Source organism: Cyclopterus lumpus, chromosome 19 (assembly GCF_009769545.1).
Source record: "Cyclopterus lumpus isolate fCycLum1 chromosome 19, fCycLum1.pri, whole genome shotgun sequence".
NCBI lineage: Eukaryota > Metazoa > Chordata > Actinopteri > Perciformes > Cyclopteridae > Cyclopterus > Cyclopterus lumpus.
In genome coordinates, this window is record NC_046984.1 from 8,931,946 (window position 1) to 8,956,669 (window position 24,724).

A 24,724-nucleotide genomic window follows, 5' to 3' on the forward strand; every position below is an offset into this window, starting at 1 on the left:
ACATGTGCCCTCGATGGACTGGCGGCCTGTCCAGGGTGTCCCCTGCCTTCGCCCTATGTCAGCTGGGATAGGCTCCAGCGCCCCCGCGACCCTAATGAGGATAAGCGGTATTAAAAATGGATGGATGGAGTACCATACACAGTTTATATTTCACAGCAGCACATTAAGAAATTTAAAAACAGATTGTGAAACATTTTTGCTTGGAGCTGAATTGTAATAAACTACATTGCATCTCTAATAAACTAGACAATAAATGACCTTTTAGCTCTGGCAGTATGAGTGAAATGAAAAATGGATGTTAAAAAACAAAATCCATTATTAGTGCTTGTCTCCGTAGCCAGTCAGTGATATAAAAATCATGCAGCTCACAAAGGCCTCCATGACCTTCCAGAATCCAGGCAGAGCAGCCAGGTAGCTCCCTTTCTTCTTGTCCAGGAGTTTGTCCTTCACCACCTTGAGCGTGTAGACAAAGCCACACAAGAAAGCAAATATACTCACTATCCAGCTGTACAGGCATGTCAGGCAGACATAGAAGTTGGCATAAGTGATGGCGACAGAGACGGTCATGAGCGTTGAGGACATGGCCATCCCGTTGCTGAAGTCGGACCAGTCCATGCAAAACAAATTGAGTATGATATTGAGCTAATGGTGATGATGAGGGTCATGGTGGGGCAGAAGGCCCAGGTGAACATAGCGTAGTTCCAGTAGGTATGACTGCTCCCTCCTCTGAAGGCAGCCAGGACAAAGGTTACCACGGACAGAAGGATCTGGGCCATGTGCAGTCCGCCTCGGCCGGATAACAGAGTAGAAGGACTGAACACCGCCTTGGACACCGTGTCCTCAATGTCACCAATTAGTCCCATCTCATTAAATGAGCTGAAGAGCAGTGAAATGGCTCACAGAAAGCTGCTGTGGTTGAGGTGTGTTTTCTGTAGCTTTACTGTCTTCCAGCTCCACTTTCCACTTAGTCCTTCACTGCCCTTCTGGTTTGCATAATATTTATTCAACCAACTGTCTGTAGTCATAACTGTCTGCTGCAAAAGATATGAAATAACCAAAAGGAAATTTGGTTGTGCCTGGGACATGGAAGTACATGTACAGGCCTCAGTGAGGACTAGTTCCATGACCAATTGAGTGACCTCTGCTGGGTGCCCATCCCTTCCTGCAAAATGCCATTTTACAAATACATAAATATACACTATTGTGTTTGTTAACTATGCTGAAGGATGATGTTCTATTTATGCTGGGCAGCATTAATAACAATGTATCAAATGTTCCTTTGGGAAATCAGGACGCACTGTGCAACAGCGCCATAATTCAGCTGTTAAGTACAATATTAGTTACTTGCCCAAACTTTAGAGTGAGGAAAAAAGGCACATTGGGAATTATGTGCTTATTGCGTTTTTACTTGTGCAACATATTATAGTTATGAGTTTAAAAAAAGAAGCATTTCTTGTTCCATAAGCAATGAATCTAACCTGCTTTGCATTATTGTTCTCCTCAAGAGGGAAGCAGAGTTCCTACATTGGCCAATACGAAATCACGTTTCTACACGGATGTACTTATTTGTGGCACTGCTTCAAACTCACCGTTAGTATGTTTCTCTGTCTCTTATTTCGTTTTAAACCAAATTTAAATAAAAAAACTTTATTTAAAAACAGAAAACAATATCACATTTCTTTGACGAAATGTTACTTTTACAGTAATTTGGTCCAACATGTATTTCAGCAGGTCCGTTTGTTTTGTCGGCTCTTGTTTCCGGGGAAGATAAATAGAAAGAACCGAGAGGAAGTTGTTGTCAGTGCCGCCGCATCAATCATTTAATAATATGTGTTTAGTTTTCTCTTTTTAAAGCCGTAGACATTTACAAAATAACTCTGGAGGAAGCTGTCGCCTTGCTGGAACTATATTTAGTTGTCATGATAATTTCATTTTCCTGGGCTATTTATTTTATATTCGTCTCGAAGCCATTGTTTGGGAAGAATTAGCACACGTTAGCAATGGGTCGATGACACAGACTGCACAGTTTGACTGAACACCGCCCAGCGTCTCGCGCCGGGGAAACAGTGAACGGGCAAAATGGATTTTTCCAAATTCCTGGACGATGAATTTGATGTGAAAGACTGGGTGAACGCCGCCTTCAAGGTGGTGCAGAAGGACGCGCCGGGGAAGGCAGACACGCACGCAGCCACACTGGTCATGAAACTGCAACTGTTCATCCAGGAAGTCAACAACTCCATCGAGGGTAATTATTGGACGTGAGCTAAGTGTGTAAAGTGTCATCTTTCGGTTTATGGAGACGCCTATAGCTTCTATAAGCGCTGCATGTTCTTTCTGTTTATCATATTACATTACATTACATTACATGTCATTTAGCTGACGCTTTTATCCAAAGCGACTTACAATAAGTGCATTAAACCATGAGTCCAAACTCAGAACAACAAAAATCAAGCAAGTACAATTTCTTCAATAAAGTTAAACAACAAAGTGCTTTCAGTAAGAGACATTTAAGTGCTACTAAAGTGCTACTACGGCGCTACCTTCCCTATTCAAGGTATAGTCGAAAAAGATGTGTTTTTAGTTTGCGACGGAAGGTGTAGAGACTTTCTGCTGTCCTGATGTCAATGTGGAGCTCGTTCCACCAATGAGGAGCCAGCACAGCAAACAGTCGTGACTTTGAGTGTTTAGCTCGAAGTGAAGGAGCTACAAGCCGATTGGCAGAAGCCGAGCGAAGTGAACGAGCTGGGGTGTGAGGTTAGACCATGTCCTGGGTGTGAGGTTAGACCATGTCCTGGGTGTGAGGTTAGACCATGTCCTGGATGTAGACCGGACCCGATCTGTTCGCAGCACGGTACGCAAGAACCAATGTTTTGAAGCGGATGCGGGCGGCCACCGGTAACCAGTGAAGAACGCGGAGGAGCGGAGTAGTGTGGTTCAATTTCGGGAGGTTAAAGACCAGTCGAGCAGCTGCATTCTGGATGAGCTGTAGAGGTCGAATGGCATTAGCTTAGAAAGGTCTAGAAGGATAAGGACAGAGGAGACAGAGGCTGCTCTAGCAGTGTGAAGCTGCTCAGACACAGCAAGGAGGGCAGTCTCTGTTGAGTGGCCTGTCTTGAATCCAGACCGGTGGGGGTCAAGAAGGTTGTTATGGTGGAGACAGGAGGAGAGTTGGTTAAAGATAGCTCGCTCTGGAGTTTTGGAAAGGAAGGGGAGGAGAGAGACAGGTCTGTAGTTATTGACTTCAGATGGGTCGAGAGTGGGTTTCTTCAGGAGAGGGTTGACTCTTGCCTCCTTCAGAGAGTTAGGGAAACAGCCAGTTGAGAGGGAGGTGTTAATAAGATGGGTGAGAAAGGGAAGAAGGTCGGGAGCAATAGACTGGAGAATGTGAGACGGGATGGAGTCAAGGGGGCAGGTGGTTGGGCGGGCAGAGGTTACCAAGGTAAGAACTTGATTGGGAGACAGGGGGGTGAAAGAGGAAAACGAAGGGGAAGAAGATGAAGTTAATGGATGTGTAGTTATAGAAGATGGATTAGTAAATGAGGAGCGTATGTCGTCTATCTTTTTTTGTAAAGTAGTCAACAAAGTGGCTTGGTAGAAGGGTGGAGGGAGGAGGGGGACATGGGGGGTCAAGGAGGTTGGAAAAAATAGAGAAGAGCTTTTTGGGGTTAGACAAAGAGGATTCGATTCATACTGTGTCAATGGCAACGTTAGATGTGTCTTGAATATTAGTATTTAGTATTTGCACTACAATTGGACAGCAATACAAACAGCGTTAAAAATGACTATGCAGTTGAATCAATGCCTCTCAAACAGTTCCAGTATAACTTTTTGGTAATGCTGCTGCATCAGCTTATGAACTGGCAGCTATACGTTCATTGATGGGCCTGAAACACGTGACATATTTTGTAGTGAGTTGCTTAACATCCTTGACATGAAACAGGTTTCAAAATATCCAGCCTTGAGAAATATTTTTTAATTTTGCAGCAATTTGGATTACATGAGGTCATAATGGCATTACCAGATTTATCATCAGAACACTGGTAAAGCTAAATGGACAATAGGAAGGTAAATAGTAGATTTTATGGACAATAGGATGGTCAACATTGTTTCTGTGAATCCTTTTAGATACACTCAGTTGCCACTTTATTAGGTACACATAGTTAGTCCCACCATTCAACTTCATGTCCATGAAGTTATTAACTAAGTGATGTTTAACTTCAATGTGCCCTCCTTGATACAGATGGGGTGGACAAATAAACCCCCCTTGAACAGTTTCAACAAATAAGGAACATTCATCAAGGTAGGCTAGATTGCAAGACAGTTGTATTAGACTTCATTAGTTTTTAACAATGTAAACCTTAAAATCTGGCAACTGACTGTGTAGTGAATAATGAGTGCAACATCTATGCAGCCTTTACTTAAAACAGGGTTACAGTGAAACAGTTCAGACATACAGAAGATTATACAAATCGCACCAATCTGTAGAAGGTGCAGCAGTAAGTGTGTCTTTGTTTAAGTTGGATCTATATTTTGGTCTTCTTGTACTGTTGTTGAAACCCAATCAAAGAGAACTGCATGACAAGACTGCTGGTCATTTCTTCTTAGAATGGCACTCACTATAATATACTGTTATGGAAGTTATACTTTTTTCTGTTATGTCCTTCTTCAACTAAAATGCTTCTGTATTTCTGTGTGCAGAGACCAGTAATCAGGCCCTCCAAAATATGCCCAGAGTGCTACGAGACGTGGAGGCTTTGAAACAGGAGGCTTCTTTCCTCAAGGAGCAAATGGTTCTGGTCAAAGAGGACATCAAGAAGTTTGAGCAAGACACTGCACAGTCTATGCAGGTGTGTAGTTCAAGCACTATGTCATTACTACATACTGAATTTAGCATATGCAAAAGTATATTCACAAGTTACATATTGCATGTAAAACAGATGCAAATCCACATAGTTAAAGTGTTAACCTGATGTTTTTGAAATACTAATTAAAATAATGTTTTTGATAATAAGCAAAGCCTGACAGTGGCATGGCATGTGCGTGGTGCTGAGGTGCTCGAAGGATATTTCTCAGCTACGACTTTTATATTGTGTGGTTCTTGTTCTCCAGGTCCTGGTGGAAATAGATCAAGTGAAGAGCCGCATGCAGGTGGCAGCTGAAGCTCTGCAGGAGGCTGACAAATGGAGCACACTGAGTGCAGACATTGAGGAGACCTTCAAAACACAGGTATTAAATGAAAAAGACAATATCACAATACTTTACTTATTTTATTTTGTTCTGCCTTGCTGCTATGTGATCATTACTCTTTGCTACTCGTCCTGGCCCACATCCAGATGATTGAGGCTTTTGGAGTGGAATTTAAGCTTTTAATGTAATATGCCTTTTTGCATGTTCAATTTATTTTAATGTTCAAGGAATAGTTCCAATTCATTAAAGTGTGCAAGACAACCAAGGCAATGGACACTCACAGACGGTTCTAAGAAGTTGATATGAACTGATTCAAAACATTTTTTTTTTTTTTTAAAAGGCAATTGAAATATTTATATTTCTGAAAAGTAACACTGTATTTAGCAAATAACAACAATATTAAAAATATTACTTATTGGACATTGATCTTGATACGTTATCTTTCTTTCCCAGGACTTTGCAATCATTTCCTCCAAGCTGACCAGCATGCAGAACAGCCTGGCCATGTTGGTGGACACACCGGACTACTCTGAAAAGTGTGTTCACCTGGAGGCTCTGAAAAACAGACTGGAGGCTCTGGCCAGCACGCAAATAGTAGCAACCTTTAATTCCATGTCTATGGGTGAGATGGGCTTTTGTTTCTCATATTCATTTCAACTTCGCCTCCTTTTTTCACTGTAGTTCACTTTCGGTGTAAAGAATACTCATGTTTCCACGTGTTTTCTCTGCAGACCAAGCCAAGCTGTTTGTTAAAGTCTTCACAGAGATCGATAGGATGCCACAGCTCTTTGCCTACTACTATAAGTGTCACAAGGTAGGTCCTACAGGCCTAATAATTAATAATGAATTGATAAAAACAACGTTTACCTGTTTGGTGTAGACGTACGCTAATGTTTTTAATGAATGTCTGTTTGGGCATCTCCAGGGCCAGTTGGTGAGCATGTGGCAGGACCTCTCTCAGAGTGAGCTCAGTCTGAATCAGCAGCTGTCTGAGTTCTACGACACCTTGCTCTCCTCGTGGCACTCTCAATTACAGTGGAGCAGCCAGGTGAGACAGCTGTGGACACTGAACCAGTGCACGGGTAACGTGCTAACAATGCTAACACACTATTTTAAAGGGCTGGATAGGGATCAGTAAGAAAAGTGGAACACCAACTCATAGGCGGTATGTTTATTGTTAATGTTATTCATATAGCAATAAGGCAGGCAATGTTTGCAGTCTATAAATACTGTCAGTCAGAATGCTCTTTTAAATGTTTGCACACTACCTATAAACAGGTGTTCAAGAACCCGTATGAGGTGGTGACAGTGTTGCTGATCCAAACTCTGGGGGCCATGGTCCCGTCCATCCCTGTGTGCTTGAGCTTGGCCGTGGAGCGGGCAGCTCAAGAGCAGCGCCTCGACACTCTGCTCGAACTCCATCACACCACGTCCACCTTCGGACACAGCCTGGAGGCCGCCATGTTGCCGCACCTGGGTCTGTGCAGAGACATGACTGTGGATACCTCCGATGTGGGTGGAGTTAGGTCCTTACGTTCCGTCTGTGTTTCCTCCCCAGGTGAGAATAATCTGCTGAAGGTGAATGAGCTGGTCTGTGCGCTGTATGACCCCTACAAACCTTTTCAACTACAGTATGGAGATCTGGAGGAAGTTCACCTCCTTATCCAGATCAGTGCTATACCTTTGGTTAGACACACACACGCACACACACACGCACACAGACACGCACGCACGATAATTGTTTTATTAACACCACCATAGCTTCCTGTTTTCAGTTTCTCTCTCTGCGTTTGTGTCTCCTCTTGTCTCCTTATTCTCTTTCATTTAGGAACACGGGGAGGTTATTGATTGTGTGGAAGAGTTGAGCCACTCTGTTGGCAAGTTGTTTGGCCTGGCCAGCGCTGCTGTGGACCGCTGCGTCAAACTGACTGACGGACTGGCCGTGTGTGGCCTCCTCAAAGCCCTCAAAGCACTTTTCACCAAGTAAATATCCTTTATCGTCAAGTGTCATAACATACTATAAACACATACTGCATATTAACCCCTTTGCTTTATTCATATAAATAGTTCTCTTATTTTTTTGGGATCGGTCAACCCTACTTTCTGTTGCCAGCTTTAATATTGTCTTTATCTATTCTAGATATGTGTCGGACTTCTCCACAACACTGCAGTCAATCAGAAAGAAGTGTAAACTGGAGGAGACACCAAGTGCATCTGTTTTCCAGGAGGACTGGACAGCCTTTCAGAACTCTGTCAGGTTAACGTCTTTCTACATTTCAGACTATTTCATTAGAATGCAGATTTCTGTATAACTAAGCTGCCTGTCAGTACAGTTGTAGAGATGGATGGATAACTGGTGTTGTGTTTTGCAGGATTATTGCCACTTGTGGAGAACTGCTCAGACAATGTGGAGCCTTTGAGCAGCAGCTGTCAAACAAGTAAGAGACATGTTTATTCTTTACATTTCATAATGTTCTAGTTTTACTCTAAACCATTCATCATGGGTGTAACTCATAGGTCACCCTGCCAACAAGGCACAATGTCCAATTTTAAGGAATTGCGTGTGTTCTCTTAATCCAATCAACACATCCTATAGGATCTTGGGCACGGCAGGTAAGTACTTGTCAGAGACGTATAGTCCACGCAGCCTTGCAGGCATCCAGGAGGCCAGCTCTACAGAGAGGAAGAGCAGCACCAAGAACCCCTGGCAGGAATACAACTACCTTCAGAGGGGAAATATGACTGAATACAACAGCCTGATGGAAGTCCTCTACTCCCTAAAGGTATGGAGCAGGGCAAGGTGTCGGAATAATTCGGTTTTGTTGATGTCATATGAAGTGAACTGCATTTCCTTTTCTTTTTTTAATGCATCTGTTTCCGACTGTCTTGCAGGAGAAGGGCACAGGGAACTCCAGCCTGTTAACGGAGCCCAGAGCAGCTCTGACCAGACTCAATCAGCAGGCCAACCAGCTGGCCTTCGACTCCGTCTTCCTGCAAATTAAACACCAGCTCTGCCTCGTCTCCAAGATGGAGGTGATGAAGTGTCAAGTTACTACCTGATTTGATTCTGAATGCTGATTGGCACGATTTGAGTGCATTGCTGAGAGCTTTTGGGCATCCTTTTGTGCGTGTGCATCCAAGTGTTGGACGCACTGTCTATTTTAATCTCCCCTCATGCCGTTTGATTCGTGCCCCATGTTTGTGTTCAGCGACAGGAGGCACCTGGTTTTGGAGAGAGCTACACAGAGGACCTGCCTACTTACAGCCTGTCACCGCAAGAATACATCACAAATGTTAGTCTGGTTTGGCTGGGATAAAAACATCATAATATTTAACTTAAATAATTCCTAAATCACACATTTTCAAATGTGTAGTGCAGAAGAATTTAATGGAACAACTTGCCTCATAAGCTGCAGTCAAACTTGCTGTCTTTTTGTACACATTCACAGCTTCATATTGTAGTTTTCCAGATACCGAATTTATCAAACGAGAAGTCTGTCCTTCCCTTCCAGATCGGGCAGTACCTCATGTCTCTGCCGCTCCACTTGGAGCCATTTGTGACTCAGGAGGACCCGGCACTAGAGATGGCCCTCCATGCTGGGAAGCTGCCGTTCCCTCCAGAGCAAGGTGCCTTGCCATCGACCTTCCTCACAATCTAATGTTCCTCAGGATGTCTTTATTCTCTGTCCCCGTCCTCCTCTTTCTGCATCCTTTCTTTCCTAACTGTATATATCTTGAGCCTGAAACTTATTCACTTTCTTATTTATTTTTATCTATTGACTTTACTGTGGTCCTCAATGAGAAAGTGTCACTTAAGACAACATGAATGAATTGTTATATAATACAATTATATTTAGATGTTACAAAACTGTGTATATACAGAGAAATGTCTTAATAATAACTTTAACTCGGTCTCAAGTGCAGTTTTTCACAAAATTCCCATCGTTTGAAAATCCTTTCTTTGATGACACGGAAGAGAATATAGATGAAGCTTCTATATATATCTATATAGCTGGGTTACCTTAGCTTCCATCTCTGCTCTTTTTTTGTCAACCTTTTCTTCTCCATATCATCTTAATCATCCTTTATCCTCCATTTCCAGTTTCCTCTTTCTTCCTCACTCCCTATATTTAATCCCCATCTGTCTAATCACTAACCTCACACCACTAACTCTTGTTCCCTTTCCACCTTGTGCACTTATGAAACATCTTCTTCTGTCTCAGGCGATGACCTTCCCGAGCTGGACAACACTGCAGACTATTGGCTGGGCTCCATTGCTCGGGCCACCATGCAGACCTACTGTGACGCCATCCTGCTCGTTCCCCAGCTGAGCACTCATTCCACTAAGCAGCTGGCCACAGATATCGGTACAGTGAGCCAGACGCGTTTAGTTTGCAGTTCCTTGTGATGGTGTCGCAATACAACACCATTGTTATTAATGTTCACGGGGAACAATTCAATGAAGTGGTGGCTCCCAGTTGAGTTAATGTGTCTCCTGTTCCTGCTCCACAGACTATCTGAGCAATGTGATGGACGCTCTGGGCCTGCAGCCGTCCCGCGCCCTGCAGCACATCGTCACCCTGCTGAGGGCCAAACCAGAAGACTACAGACAGACCGCCAAGCTGCTGCCTCGTCGGCTGGCCTCCACCATTGCTGCTGTCCGGTGCATCGACTACTAACAGCATGGGGGAGGAAGATGGGTTCTAGTATAGTGGCTCTCAGAACGGCATGTTTGAAGAAGAATGTGTTGTCAACTGTATATCTGGTGAACATGTTATAGTCCCTTGAATCTCACATTTGGGGCTGCAAAATAAGTGTGGCATTTAGTTTGAAATCAGGGTGGTTCTGTTTTTTTTATACTGATTATTGTTGAACTAGTGGGACTTTGAATGACCAATGGTGATGATGCCAACATGTGAAAGTGTCTTGACATCTTTCATTTCTGCTTTTTTCTTTTTTAATTGCTGAAGCATCTAAGGAATTAACTAAATGTAATCCATCAGGGGATGTATGAGAGCATTTGAAATATATACATGACTGATATATTAGTTGTTGATTATTTGTCACTCATATAATTCATCTATATTAAATTATATTAAGGTAATATTTCTGAGCTGTATTTTTTTTCTGTGAACTGAGCTGAGCAGTTGACTTCAAAATTAACGGTGAAGGAGCTCTTTCTCTCATATATGTATGTGTGCGTGTGTATGTATACTACATACATATGTACATATATACCTGTGTGTGTGTGTGTGTGTGTGTGTGTGTGTGTATATATATATATATATATATATATATATATATATATATATATATATATATATATATATATACACGCATACATACATATTACATAACATGTCATTTTTATCCATATATGTATGTATGTATGGCCCCTATTGTGTTAAACCCTATGCAACTCTTTTGATCACACTATTTCTTGAAATAGCGGGTTGAATGAGTTTGTAATGTAATCAATCAATCAATCAATCAATGAATGGCCTTTTCTGTTAAAGCTGTCACGTGCCACATTTCAGCCTTATTTTGGTCTTTAACATTGAACGTTTGCACCCTCACATGATGAAAATGGCCTGGTCTGTCAGTCAACTGTGGGAACATAAGGAATATTATGGGGAATATAAGCAGAAATAGAAGACTACTGTAACACACAGGTCAGACCATGGGGCTTTTAAGATTGTATATTGTGCTTAACATGTTTATAATTAACAGACAGATTGGGAAAATTTGATGGGCTTTTTCACGACGTCAGACGACAAGATTATTTGTGCTGAAAGTATAAATTCATTGAGATTAAGTTGTTTTGATAATGGATTAATTATGTTTTTATTTTTTATTTTTCAAGCAAAAAATGCCAAACATTTCCTAGTCAGGCTTTTCTGACGTTGCTGCTTTACTGATCTGGTGAAGATAAATATTCATACTTTTAGTCGCACTACAACTATTTGAACACGTCACCTTAGGCTTTAGGTAATAGTGAGGGCCATTTGTCACCATTTTCTGTTAATTGTTAGACTTAGCAGATTGATTAATCATTCAAAATGTAGTTATTTATATAGCACAATTTGAATAGATTAATTACTAATAGATTTTTTTACGATAGTAAAGCCTGTCTTTTTTTGGGGGGGGCGGGGGAAATTTATATTGCCACTAACATTGTACAGTAACACAATCAAACTTATTGTACCCCTCAATGGGCAATATATACCTTTTCTCCATAAGGTTGTTGCATGTTATCTCTAGCGGTTCCCTAAATCTATCAGATAGTCACTATTTTGTATTATTATTGATAATGTGATAACATAATGTGATAACATTTCTACCCAACTGGCGCGCGTCAGCGTGCATGCTGTGCAGAGGCGGGATGGAGCATCATCCCGCATCACATGCCGCTGTACCTGCTCTCCTCCAACATGGACCAGTGTTTGGCTCTGACGTCAGCCGTCACCGCCCTGCCTGCAGTATCCGTGCCCACAGATGATGATGAGGATGATGATGATGATGATGATGATGATGGAGACGGGAGAAGCGGCCTCGCCATGAATCCCATCCGGAGAAGGAATTAAGGCGCACAGAGAGTGAGACGAGTATTGGAGGGAGAACATCAAAAAACAACTTTCGGTTGTGGACACCGACACGTGAACCTCTCACATCTGCCCCCCCCGAAGAGATGCTCCACGGCGGCCAAACGCGAGGGGGCGACGGGCTGTGCCTCTCCGGTCGGGGTGTTTAGGGACGACATTAGCCGGGTAAATATCACCAACCGGGGCCGTTTGCAACAACACAGCTCCGGGATCCGACCCCCGGGGAGGGGGGGGGGGGGGGGGGGGGGGGGGGGGGGGGGGGGGAGTTGAAGAAAAGCCTTTAATTAAGAGGGTGGAGCTGCGGGTTCTTCAATAAATGATGAGGGATTCCGCTCGCACGCCGTCAGCCTTATTCTAAGAGGTTGATTTGATGTTTACGTCTGACGGACACTGGTGCAGATTTGTTTGTTGTGTGCGCGTGTGTGTCCGCACCATGACACGGGGGATGTTATGTCACCGGACCGAGCGCTAGAGATGACGGCTGCTGCCCGGAGCGGGACTGCCCCGAGCTCTCATGTAAAGCGCCCTGGCCGCGGCTCTCCATGGAGGCTGTTTATGCAATCCGACGCAGTGTTGCAAGTGGGCTGATCTGATGCTGCTGCCTCCATGTGATATGATCCCCAGAACCGCCGGGCCTTCTGTGTTTCTGTGACAGATGCTCGGGCCTAACCATCACACCGGGAAGGAGCTGTCACTGCGCGGGGGGGGAGGGAGGAGATGCTCTGAGACTAAAATAAAAGAAGAAGAGGAGAAGGACCCTTTCTGGATTTAAGGCGTAAAAAGCGGGAGAAAGCCATCATGTCGAAAGTTGTCAGTAACAAGGAGAAGAAATCCTTCAGTAAAAAACTCTTCCGCAGGAGCTCCGTCCGCTCCGTCGGGAGCTTCATGAACAGAGTTCTCCGGACTCTGTCGACTCTGTCTCATTTCGGTACCGACGAGCACGCCGCGGAGGACGAGAAGGACGACGCCACTTTCAACCCGAGCACCACCGGGGGGTCGGTCCCGTCCGACGACAGCGACTGCGGGGGGTTCCCCTTCGGGGACAAGGTGCCGGGGGTCGCCGGACTCAAGAACCACGGCAACACCTGCTTCATGAACGCTATCCTGCAGTGCCTGAGCAACACCGAGCTCTTCGCGGAGTACCTCGCGCTGGAGCAGTTCAAAGAGGGCGAGACGACGACGACGACGACCGGCGGCGGCGGCGGCGACCGGGCCAAAGCCAACGGGGGACTGGTGCAGAAGAAGGGGGGCCAGCAGCAAGACTCCGGGGAGGTGACCGAGCAGCTGTCCGGGCTGGTTCGTGCTCTGTGGACCTTCGAGTACACGCCTCAGCACAGCAGGGACTTCAAGGTAGGCTGCGCGTCACAGGGCTCCATATGTGAGGCATAATTCATCTCGCAGCAGATGCCGAAAGCACACGGTGTGCATATTGACACCAGTTAGATTAGACTAGAATAAAGTTTCCGGACGTTCAGTACTCATCGAGATATGATCTTCTAGAGTCAATAACTTTTTATTTTTGCCATCCGGAGCCACATTTTAAATGTGTTATTTTTCTTATATGGTCCATGTGAGCTGAAAGAAGAAGAGTAAAGCCACCAGTGTTATGATTACAAAGGGCCTTATGGATTACAGCTCAGCCCCAGTTTGTGCCTTTTGTGCACCTCCATGAAGGATAATATATGAAAAGGGATTATGCTGCATAGGGACTGTGCTGCATAATCCTACTTTTGGATTAATCAGTGGTGATAAAACATAAAACATATTGTCTGTGCTCTGTCAATGTTGACATCGATAAGACCAGAGGCAGCTGCTTTGATGCGATCGGTTTATCCAGATGTGAATTTGAGTCTAGTTATTAAAATAATGAAATTCCTTCATTTGTCAGGGTGATTGCAGACAGGGTTTAGATGTAGTGATTTTGCACTGGCCTTGGGTGACTGCTTTGCTTGTCAACAAGCCTCATATGGCAGTTTAGTCTGTCCTCAAAAGCAAACTTATTGTATATATGAAAACACAAGGTACTTTCTGTGTTTGGTCAATAATCATATTCCAGCATATAGCCCACAGTTCTGATTCCAGTTTGTTTTATTTGCAACTACACTTAACAAAGGAGAATACATCCTAATGAAAGTTCCTGGACTAACACAGATCTGAGTCGTAATAAAACTCATCTGATTTTGGAGCCGCTTTATTGGCCGCCCCCCACGTATCAGCTTCGTCTGCTTTTTCATCCATTCCCCTCATAAACTCGTTTCCCAGCGCTGAAACGTTTGCCTGTCACAATCACAAAGGTGTCCTTTTTATTTTTATATGTCTGATAACCTATTTTCTTTTCTCAAAAGTTCAAAAATACATAATGGGAGGAATGAAATTGATCAGGGCCATAACATATTCTTGACAGTGTTTCTATTTCTGTCCACTTTTTACATCGGTTGCCAGCCAAAGTACAAACTGTCCGATTGGATATAGATTATTCTACCCTGAGTGTGAGGCCTTGAAAATCAACTGCAAACCCAGACTATCAGACACAATTGATCAACTATGGTGTCTAATTTGTGATAAACAAAGAATCTTGTCAAAAGCCCACGCTGTTGCTGCATTGCTCCTTATATGTTCATGCAGTAGAATGTGTACTTTCTCTTTTAATATCTCAATAGCATTACTCTTATACATCACAAACTTAAATGCAGCGAATTGAACTTCAGCTAAACATGTTTCTCTGTGGTTCGTGTAGATTACAGCTCAGCGTGTGTCGGTTTTGCTCTTCTTACACTCAGACCACAACATGAGCCTCAACTGAGTGCACTTAAAGATCATTAGGAAGGCCTCCGTGATAATAACACAGGGGAACTATCCACCGTGTCTCAGAGTCCAGGATTGCTTCCAGGATTATGTCATTGTACACCACCCAAACTGCCCCGGAGCACTGTCCACACAAACACTCATAGATGATAACACATTCACCATTTGTGAAAAGTGATACTTCATTTGACAACTTGATTGATGGTAAAACACATCCGACAGAGGGTGGTAGTGCGTAAACAGCACAAGGTAACTGCAATCAATGGTTGATTAAATGATTAGAGGTGTTTGTAGATTATGCAGGGCTTCTGTATTGTCGGGGTATTAAGCCTTCATCGACAGACCTTCACTTAAAGACGCCCGCTGTTGCCAAGCCACAGAAGAAAGGCTCTCTCTTTATTTGCACCACGTCTTGAACAAAATGCTGAAGCCGCATTGGTAACGCCTTCAAAATGAGGAAGAAGGTCCCAAAGGTCGGGATGGGAAGACGCCCAGGGCACGGTCCCCTCATATCTTTGACCTTGCTTGACATGTTGATAGCCATGTAGAGGTGACTTTATAGCTGCCAGCCTGGGTGACTCTGTAGGGGCGCACACTGTTGTTGTCTCCAATAGCTCATTGTCTCATTGTCAGTCAGGTTAAGTTGTCGATTATCTGTGTCCTGGTTTTTAAAAGCTTCTCCGCTCGCCGGCTGCGTCTCACCCGCACCTCTGCTGACCTTTCGGATTGTGCTGATCAACATCCCGGTCAAACGTGCTGAATGTTTTATGACGAGCCAATCATTTCTGTTTTAGGAGCAGTCTACTTGAACCATGTTGTGTTTGTCCTGCTGCAGAATGTGGTGTCCAAGAGCGCCCTGCAGTTCAAGGGCAACTCCCAGCACGATGCCCAGGAATTCCTCCTCTGGTTGCTGGATAGAGTTCATGAGGACCTCAACCATATAATCCACCCGGACATCAGACCCCCCAGGAAGGTAAACATCAACTTGGAGCACGGCTATCGTTTTTTGAGACCTCTATATTCAGCTAATAGACCAACGTAATGTGAATATCTCAACAAATTAATATGTTTTGACGGGATGTTACCCCCTTTTGTGTTTCCCATCTGAACAATATTGAAATAAACTGAATGTTACGTGACTATGAACTGTCCGACTGGTCACCGCTTGTTATATAATATGCATTATATTGTATTGGTTTGTGTTTATCGTGCTTTCCCAGCCTCCAGTAGAAGAGGAAAATGCCCCTGAAGGTTCTCCACTTCCAGCACCTGGCTCTTTCGTACAGGAGTTGTTTCAGGCACAATACAGGTGTGAAACTTTCAATTGCTGGGAAAATATTCAATATTCATACAAACAAAGTCCTCAACATACTTTATCTTCTATGGCATGGGTAACTTTATGGAAAATCACACAACACATAATTTTCTGATAAAATATTCCAAAGGTTCCTTTTGACCATATCCTCTAGCCTTATTCTGGGTGTCATCGCGGGACCTATAGGCACAGAACCTACGATACGAATGTATTGACAACAAGAAACGATGATCACAAGTTTAAACTCCAACAATATGAAGTCTTGTTCCTCAAATGCGTGCGTTATTTCGTCTAACTTCTGTAATATTAATTACTGTAGTATAAAGCACTGATGTTTATAGTGATACACCAACATTATTACATTGGTATGCTCTGCTGTGATCTTTCTAGAAATTCTAAAACTGAAGAGATTATTGTGAACATCCTACTACTGGAAGTTGATGTTAGGTTTTTCATTCATATATTCCACAATTCTTATAGGAATAGTTCCACTTTTCTCTGTCTGGCCATGAGTTAGTTGAGAAGATCAATACCACTGTGAGATAAATATGAAGCTACAGCATCCGGCTGTTTATCATAAAGACTGGAAACGGTGGAAACATCCATCTTGGCTCTGTCTAAAAGTAACAGAATTTAGTATATCGTTTTATTAATTTGTAGAGTGAAATGTAAAAATGACACACTGAAGATTTAATAGGTTTGTGTGTCTGACTTCCTGGAGTCTTGTCCCCACCGTGTTTTTGCCAGTCATGAAAGTGTTTGGCATGTGTAAAAAGACAATATGTTGTTATTACAGTTCGGTTCCATGCCGGCTGCATGTAATTATTCTCATCATGTCTCTGTGTAGGTCCTCTCTGACTTGCCCTCACTGCCAGAAACAGAGCAACACCTTTGACCCTTTCCTCTGCATCTCACTGCCAATCCCCGTACCTCATACACGGTAAGGTGACTCTGCATCTTGTTTATGAGCGAGACAGTATCTGTCAGTCCCAAAAAAAAAAAAAGTCCCCGTATCCCAAAGTATGCCCGGCACTAAAAAGGAGTGTCAAAGCCAGCCTCGAGAAACACCGTGAAAGATCCGAAGGGAGAAAGTTAAAATTAGAAGATGCCGTCTATCTTTGAAAACACCAGTCCAGCTGTGGTTATGAAACAGACAATTAATTTCAATCCGTCTGTGTTGCAGGCCCCTGTATGTGACAGTGGTGTACCAAGGAAAATGCTCCCACTGCATGAGAGTCGGGGTGGCGGTGCCTCTTTCTGGCACCGTGTCCAGGCTGAGACAAGCTGTGGCCCAAGAGACCAAAATTCCTGCCCAACAGGTGCTGTCTTATTAGGCTCTTCTTTTATTTATTAGTATTTGTTTGTTTATTTTATTTTACAGGGACAATGCACACTAATCAACAGTAAAAGCTGTAAGTGAGACAGAGTTAGCTAGAGAGGGTAATTTTCATCTGCTGTCCCTGGACAGATTTTTGTGAAGGCAGCCAGAAATTATTTTTATTATTTTAAATTAAATTTTAAAGCCATTAAGGCATCAAATTTAATAGGATTAAAGATAGGGTGTGCTACTTTGAGTATACTGGATGGTGATGTTTTCATTGAGCCATGAGAGAAGTTTGTACTTATTTTATCATCAGTGCTTTATTCTAAAATACAGTGATTGTACTGTATTTTAGAATATAAAGCCTCTTCTGATACTTGGAAACACCCCCTTTTGTTAATCCTTGTGAGAGTTCGTGTTTCAATCATTTCCATCAAATGAATGAATCAAACTGCTTTTGTTCCCCGTCTCCGCTCAGATCGTCCTCACTGAAATGTACTTTGACGGCTTTCACCGCTCCTTCTGTGACGACGACGACGACCTCGAGATCATCCAGGAGAGCGACTCCATCTTTGCCTTCGAGACACCTGAGCTCTTCCGACCGGAGCAGATCCGCTCCAAGCGAGGCGGTACGACATCCTGTTTGAGTTGAGACTAGTTGAGATTAGATTAGAAATGGACTAACATTGGAGAAATGCTTTAGTCAGGGAGCTGCTTCACACACTCACCAGTGTGTTGGATTGTTTTTTTGTGTATATATCATCTTCTTTTATTTCCCTTTTGTATCTTTTCATTGTGTGTTTACTACAGGGAGCCCACATGCATATCTCAACCAGAACAACCTGAAGTACGGCACAGATAATAATCGTATATCCACACAAATACAAGAGCCGACTACCCCACCTCAGAGTCCTCATAAGAACAGTGGACAGGCTGAGAAGATTGTCTTGCTGGTGTGTAACAGAGCCTGTGCTGGACAGCAGGGACGCAGGTATTGAACAACACTTCCAAAGGTTTGGATCATTATCCCCAAAGAAATCTTTCAAACTGATGCATCAAATGTTTGTCATCTCTGCAGGTTTGGTAATCCATTCATTCTGTATTTGGAGCGTACAGTGACATGGGACGTGCTTCAGAAAGAGATATTGGAGAAGATGCGGCATCTTTTGCGCCCTGGAGTGTTTGTGCAGGTACACCAACTTATTACATATTGGATTTGAATTGTCTTCACATTTATGTGTTACATTTTTAATGTCTTGTCCTGGGCGGTCTGTAGGTAGGGCCATTCACGTTGCGTGTGGTCGGAGTGGTTGGAATCACGTACCTCCTGCCTCAAGAGGAGCAGCCTCTCTGCCATCCTTCCGTGGAGAGGTAATGCCACTTATCGCCACCAGGGGCGGTCGTGTTACCACACTTGAATAGTCATTACATAAACCCTGCAGTGAGTTCAATCCACTTGAAGTTGATTGAAGAGCTACGGTATGTAGGCCGACTCTTCAGCAGGAATATTGATGTTAAAATATCTCCTGAGATGTATGATAGCGTGGCTGGTTTTATAGATATTCTTCTAAAGATGTGTTGAGCTCTGTTGTTTTTGCATGGATTCTTTTTCTTCTCTGATGCCACATGAAAAACTAACAAAACAAATGAGCAGAAAATAAATCCCCCGACCTCACTGGAGCTAAAGTGTTGCCTTAATGTTATGCTTGTTTATCAGAAGGCTTCAGATCTCCAGGTCTATGAAGATTATATCTAGAATCCAGTGTGCAATCTTTAGATAACGTTTTGTAGATATCTCCTAGAGTCATAGATAATACTGGCTTTTGGAAGCAGTCTTAAATTAAGAACTTACTTTAGTGTTAACTCTAATCATTTTGTAAACTCTGCATATGTATCACCTACAACAACTCAAATGAAAAACATAATGTGGGGGTGTCTTAATCTAATTTTCAACAGGGCGTTCAAGTCTTGCGGTCCTGGAGGGCCACCTCATGTCAAAATTGTTGTTGAGTGGGACAAGGAGACGAAAGACTAGTAAGTGTGATCTGAAGCGACAGTCCCGCGCACTTTAATAAGCTCAGGGCCGATGTGTGATGTCTCCTCTCGAGGCACAAATACATGTACATGTCTTTTGATCCCTCTGTTCTGCCTGCAGTCTGTTCAAAAGAACTGAGGACGAGTACACCCCAGATGCTGAAAGCGTGCGTCAAGCAAAGGAGCAGCACCTGCAGCCTCAGACCTGCTCACTGGCCCAGTGCTTTCAGCTCTACACCAAAGAGGAACAGGTAGGCGGAGACACGGTATCATGGAGGCTGCAGGAGTCCTGAGCATATCACGGACTGAATACATATTAGGATTAAAGATGTGTTTATCATTTGCTGCACACTAAGTGACAGTGAGTACGGGATGTGTTGTTGGATTATATTTCTATCCATTTGATCTCTGTCGTGATGTCAAGATGCCAGGCTCGGGGCTGTATAATTACATACACTAGATGGCAGTACAATTAAACGTTTCCACCAAGAAATGGCATACTTTTATTATACAGAAAACATATGTTAACAGGTCAAAAAAACCAAATGAATAGAACACAACCGGACGTTAATTGCTCTCTAATAACAGGTTTTTCTTCACACTCATTTCAGCTCGCCCCTGATGACGCGTGGCGATGTCCACACTGTAAGCAGCTCCAGCAGGGCAGTATCAAGCTCAGTCTGTGGACCCTGCCAGACATCCTCATACTTCACCTGAAACGCTTTAGACAGGTACTCTTGTATTCTTATCCCCCCCCCCCCGACTTAAGCTCCTTTGCCACACTCATCTTCCAACTCTGCCATTTTGATCTCATCGACACACATGAAGAGTTTTTATGCAACACTATCACGCTCATGCATCTGTCACCACACTGACAGAAATATAAACAGCTGACTAAGCACTCTGGTAGTTAACCGCCACAGTAGATGTCTCCAGGACTACATTTGGCCATGAACACACACACACACACACACACACACACAGACTCACAAAGTTACAACAAGCGTTGCTGTCTTAACTAGAGAGATGATATCTTTGTATATTGCTGTGTAGAAAACTATAGAACAACTTGAATTCCATAAATGTGTCTTTAGGACGGGGATCGACGAATGAAGATGCAGAACATGGTGAAGTTCCCGCTCACAGGCATGGACATGGCACCCCATATGGTGAAGAGGAGCCAGAGCAGCTGGAGTCTTCCCTCTCACTGGTCACCATGGAGACGGCCTTATGGGATGGGCCGTGACCCAGAGGACTACCTGTATGACCTGTACGCTGTGTGTAACCATCATGGGACCATGCAGGGAGGACATTACACAGGTAATGGAGCAGCAACAACAACCAATAATCAGAATCACAATCGATTTACTCGCCAAATGTACAATGTAGACAGGAAAGACCAAGAAAGGTCAAAGGTTAAGTTGAAAAAGTTAGAGGCAAGAAGGATATACCGTTAAGAATAATGAAATGCTACGTTATTCTACAGATACAGATATAATCTGTGGTTGTTGTATTAACTGATTTTCTTTCCAAGATATTTATACCATTGAATTACCTTGTGTCTTGTAGCTCACTGTAAGAACTCTATCGATGGACAGTGGTATTGCTTTGATGACAGTGATGTTCAGCCCATATCTGAAGATGAAGTCTGCAAGCAGACCGGTTACATCTTGTTTTACCAAAGGCGTGCCACAATTCCATCTTGGTCCGCCAACAGTTCTGTGGGAGGTAATCTTTTTTTAATATACGCTTGTACAATCTCTTCTTCTCATGTTAAATTAGTATACATGTACAACCACTGTCTGTTCTATTTAGGATCCACCAGCTCCTCTTTGTGTGAGCACTGGATCAGTCGGCTGATGGGCAGCCGTCCACCGAGCCAAGCCTCATCTGGCTCCTCCAGACGCACCTCCCTGGCCTCCCTCTCTGAGTCAGCTGAGTTTGCTGGTGATCGGAGCGAGGACGATGGTGATATAGACTCATCCAAATCTGAATAATCTTCAATGCTTTAAAGTCTTCAAATCATTTCTGAAAGAATCTTTTATTGATGCTTGTCTTTCTACCATGCAGGCTTGTCGAGCCGGCCAGCAGTAAGGGGCATGCAAAGACAAACATTCTCCTCAAGATCGTCCATTGCCAGCCCCCTGGTGCTCAGTGAAAATGTCACTAAACCGTCCTGGTCCCACTCTGCTAAGCTCCAACTCCGTTCCAACTCTCCCTCCCGCTTCTCCCTGGAATCCCACTCCTCCTCCCCGACACTGGAGAGGATAGGAGAAGTGGTTGATACCAAGCTGTCCCCAAAGCTAGACAAAGCATCTGGGGCCAAGTCGACCCTCGGAGCTTTGGAAAGTAATCCAGGCAGTAAGAGGCTGACGGAGCAGGTTCACTCCAAGAATGTGGCTCAGGCAGAGCAGAGGGGCTCCGCCCAGACTGGGGACCACAACAATGCAGCCTCTGCTGCTGAACCGGTCAGTCCTCGACACGGGGCGGCTGCAAAGGACCCAAAACAAAGAAATGGGGCTGCAGATAGCACTTGCGTTAAAAGGACCTCAGCAAGTCCCAAGAAGCGCCCTGCCACGTCCTCAACATCATCCAGCTCTCTGTCACCTGCATCCCCAGCCATTGACAAGTTACCGTCTCGAACTCAGACCAAGAGTGCAGCGTCGGCGTCATCCCCCAAGGACAAAAGCGATGGACCACCCAAAACTAGCAAGGCTGGCTCCTCGAGAACAGCAACCCCCTCGAAGAAAGGGTCATCCCAAACCCCGGAGGTACTCCATCCTGACTCTGCCCAACAGGGGAAGAGTGGTTCTCCAGGATTACAAAGCTCACACCCTCCGAGGAGGACATCACCTAGAGGGGGAGGTGAGAAAAGCTCAGCCTCAGCAAGGACTAAAGCAGCAGAAAGGAGCGCGAGCCGTGAATCCTCACGGACTAACGTGGTCTCAGAGAAGAAGGTCAACCATGGAGGGCCTCCCCGGTCGACTGCTGCTAGCAGAGCAGACGGCAGGCCGGGCCGTGCAGTGGAGAACAGGCCAGCGGGCCGGAGCTCAAGCAGTAGCTCCTCCATGGCTAGTCTCCGATCTTCGAGTGTCGGCGTTTCCTCCGCGGGCGCAGCACCGCCATCAAGGGGACCTCAAAGGAACAGTAAGACAGAGGAAAAAGGTTTATCCTTCTTCAAAACTGCTCTGAGGCCCAAAGAGACGCGGAAGTCAGCCGACGGGGGGAAAGCAGGGGTGGGAGAGGCTAAAGTGAGTCCAGAGGACGGTGCTGGGGATGCATCTAGAGAGGGAATCCCACACGGGGCGAGCAAGAAAGCCCAGAGCGTGGCTTCAGAGGCCCAGGCTAACGGGACCACAGCCAAAGACAAGGAATCCTCAAAGGGGTCCGCTGCAGCAAAGCATTCACTGCTGCCCTCCACAAAGTCCAAGCTTTCTGGGGCAGAAACTGCCACCCAGTCCTCTGCCAATGCAAAAGAGCCTTCGAAGAAGGAGCCTGCTAAAAAGATAATGCAGTCCAGGAAGATCCCTATAAGCTCCACACACACTAGCCAGAGGGCCAAGTGACATTGTTTTAAAGGCCTCTTAACAGTCTCTCTCGTGCAGCTCTGAGATGTTTTAACCATTAAACCAGACAAACATCTTTAAAGCACCTGTAGCTTTTCAGTGGTTACTGAACACCAGCTGCCATACTGGACACTTACTGTCCACATTGTTAAATAGTTATTTGGGAATGGATTTTAACGAAGCACTTTGTATGGATTGCATTCATTTTGAGGAATATTATACTGTATTATAAATAAGCATGGACTGCACATGTATTGAATTATTGCCCTGTTCTGTCGGTAGCATAGTTGGGAGAAGTACATCTCAGTAGGAGGTGAAAATAAAAGTGACTTTGCACAAGACGGAAAGCAGAAACAATGGTGGACAGAAACTTTTGAGATACATCGAACACGGACTAATCAGTCACCAAAGGAAGTTTACTGGCAATTTTTGACATGCTGATGCAGTGAAACACTGAATTATTTCCAAAAATCTTGATGTAGAGCTCTCTGTCAATATTGAGAGCCATATTTCAACAAACATCAGTGCCTCAGATAATCAACGTATTTAATCGGAATTGTATAACTGCAGGTGTTGGTAAATTTATAATTCAATTTTAATATTTATTAAGCACTAAAAATGTAATTTCAAGTCGACACACAACTAAGCCTATTTAACCCGAACTGCTGTTTACATATGCTCCTCGATGTAGTCATTGCGCAACAGCCCATGAGAAGTATTTGTGTGCAGCCAGAAACGAGACTGGGGGAAGTGCAGGAAGGAAGCATGTGTCGTTGGTGTTCAATGTCTGGAGACGTCCGGTTTGTAATGGTTCCTAAATGTTTGTGTTTTATTTACTAGTAATGACCTGTTACCCCTCAGACAACCTCCCACCCGCCTCCACCTCTGCCCTCCAGCTGCTGATGCCGACACTTAAACTGCGGCGTCCATGTGACCTCATGGGGATCAGCCTCTTCAGACTGCCAGACATCTCCAAAACATTCCTCTCAGATGAACACAGGGTTAATGTAAAAAGCCACTATACGCACACATATTCAAAGACAGCTGGGTTCGCCTTCGTTGAAAAACACCATACATGTACATAGAGCATTATGGTATGTTTGAGTCAGCCCATCTTCTGTCTTGGCGTGTGACATCACAGCTTGTGCACATCTTTAGCTTGCATCGCAGAGTAAATCCGCAACTGAACGACAGACTGAGAGAAGAGATCACCCATCCATGAAGTATATGCCAGTTGTTGCATGATAAATTGCTTATGCATGCACTTAACTATGCAAGCAGATTCTTGCTAATGCCCACACTGAGTATGTAGAGTATGTGCTACTCTTGGATGTGTATATATTTCTAATTGTATATTTTTACAAATGCCGGCATCAGAGAGCATGTTAAGGCATCCTTTATTAAAGCTTTGTTTGCACATTTCTTCAAAGTAATATACATTTTGTATGAATGATAAGTATTGCTCATTCACCCTCTCAAAGTAAATCGACTCACTTGCAAATGAATGCTTCTGTTTTGTATTCATTTGTCTCACGTTTTTTTTCTCACAATTTCCAACTTTCAGCAACTTTTAACAGGAGAGTTTTTATTTTATATGGCAGCACAACACCGCTGGAGTTCACACGCTGTGGTTTCACTTTCATTCATCATCTGTAATAGTTTGGGATTCATAGTGAACATGTTAGAATGACACTGGTGATCAAATTGTTGTGTGTTATCACGTGTTATGACGTGTTATGACGTGTTATGACGTGTTATGAGCGACAGGCGGGCTTGTTGTCTGCTTCTAAATCAAAACATCTCGACAGGTCTCACCGAGATCGTTCCAGACAAGACGGTGACCTCGGCCTTCATAACCGCTTCTGCTTTTGTCTGAAGATAAACAAAAAAACAA

General features: G+C 44.0%; 2 protein-coding genes across 2 annotated transcripts; both read left to right on the top strand.

Annotated features, from left to right (window-relative positions):
* The first annotated feature begins 1,760 nt into the window (after nt 1-1,760).
* On the top strand, nt 1,761-10,291 carry cog7 (component of oligomeric golgi complex 7). Its single transcript, XM_034559203.1, has 17 exons — nt 1,761-2,245; nt 4,699-4,847; nt 5,110-5,226; nt 5,641-5,809; nt 5,919-6,001; nt 6,113-6,235; nt 6,466-6,664; nt 6,746-6,873; nt 7,016-7,170; nt 7,328-7,444; nt 7,560-7,625; nt 7,784-7,970; nt 8,080-8,220; nt 8,397-8,480; nt 8,700-8,814; nt 9,411-9,554; nt 9,700-10,291. The coding sequence occupies exons 1-17, from the start codon at nt 2,080-2,082 to the stop codon at nt 9,864-9,866; spliced, it is 2,310 nt and encodes a 769-aa protein (XP_034415094.1). The 5' UTR covers nt 1,761-2,079; the 3' UTR covers nt 9,867-10,291.
* A 1,801-nt stretch (nt 10,292-12,092) lies between these two features.
* LOC117748679 (ubiquitin carboxyl-terminal hydrolase 31-like) lies at nt 12,093-24,333 on the top strand. Its single transcript, XM_034558660.1, has 16 exons — nt 12,093-13,139; nt 15,430-15,567; nt 15,815-15,903; nt 16,757-16,849; nt 17,093-17,228; nt 17,709-17,859; nt 18,041-18,221; nt 18,309-18,420; nt 18,507-18,601; nt 19,187-19,264; nt 19,386-19,515; nt 19,876-19,995; nt 20,359-20,584; nt 20,834-20,992; nt 21,080-21,232; nt 21,335-24,333. Exons 1-16 carry the CDS (start codon nt 12,588-12,590, stop codon nt 22,828-22,830), a joined length of 3,909 nt encoding a protein of 1,302 aa, XP_034414551.1. The 5' UTR covers nt 12,093-12,587; the 3' UTR covers nt 22,831-24,333.
* The last annotated feature ends 391 nt before the right edge of the window (nt 24,334-24,724 follow it).

Bases quoted from the DNA above. Each gene is read 5' to 3' on its own strand.
- LOC117748679 (XM_034558660.1), top strand. From the start codon at position 12,588: ATGTCGAAAGTTGTCAGTAACAAGGAGAAGAAATCCTTCAGTAAAAAA. The intron at 16,850-17,092 runs GTAAGGTGACTC...TCTGTGTTGCAG, and splicing joins ATCCCCGTACCTCATACACG to GCCCCTGTATGTGACAGTGG. The intron at 19,516-19,875 runs GTAGGCGGAGAC...CACTCATTTCAG, and splicing joins TCTACACCAAAGAGGAACAG to CTCGCCCCTGATGACGCGTG.
- cog7 (XM_034559203.1), top strand. From the start codon at position 2,080: ATGGATTTTTCCAAATTCCTGGACGATGAATTTGATGTGAAAGACTGG. The intron at 2,246-4,698 runs GTAATTATTGGA...TTCTGTGTGCAG, and splicing joins AGTCAACAACTCCATCGAGG to AGACCAGTAATCAGGCCCTC. The intron at 4,848-5,109 runs GTGTGTAGTTCA...CTTGTTCTCCAG, and splicing joins ACACTGCACAGTCTATGCAG to GTCCTGGTGGAAATAGATCA.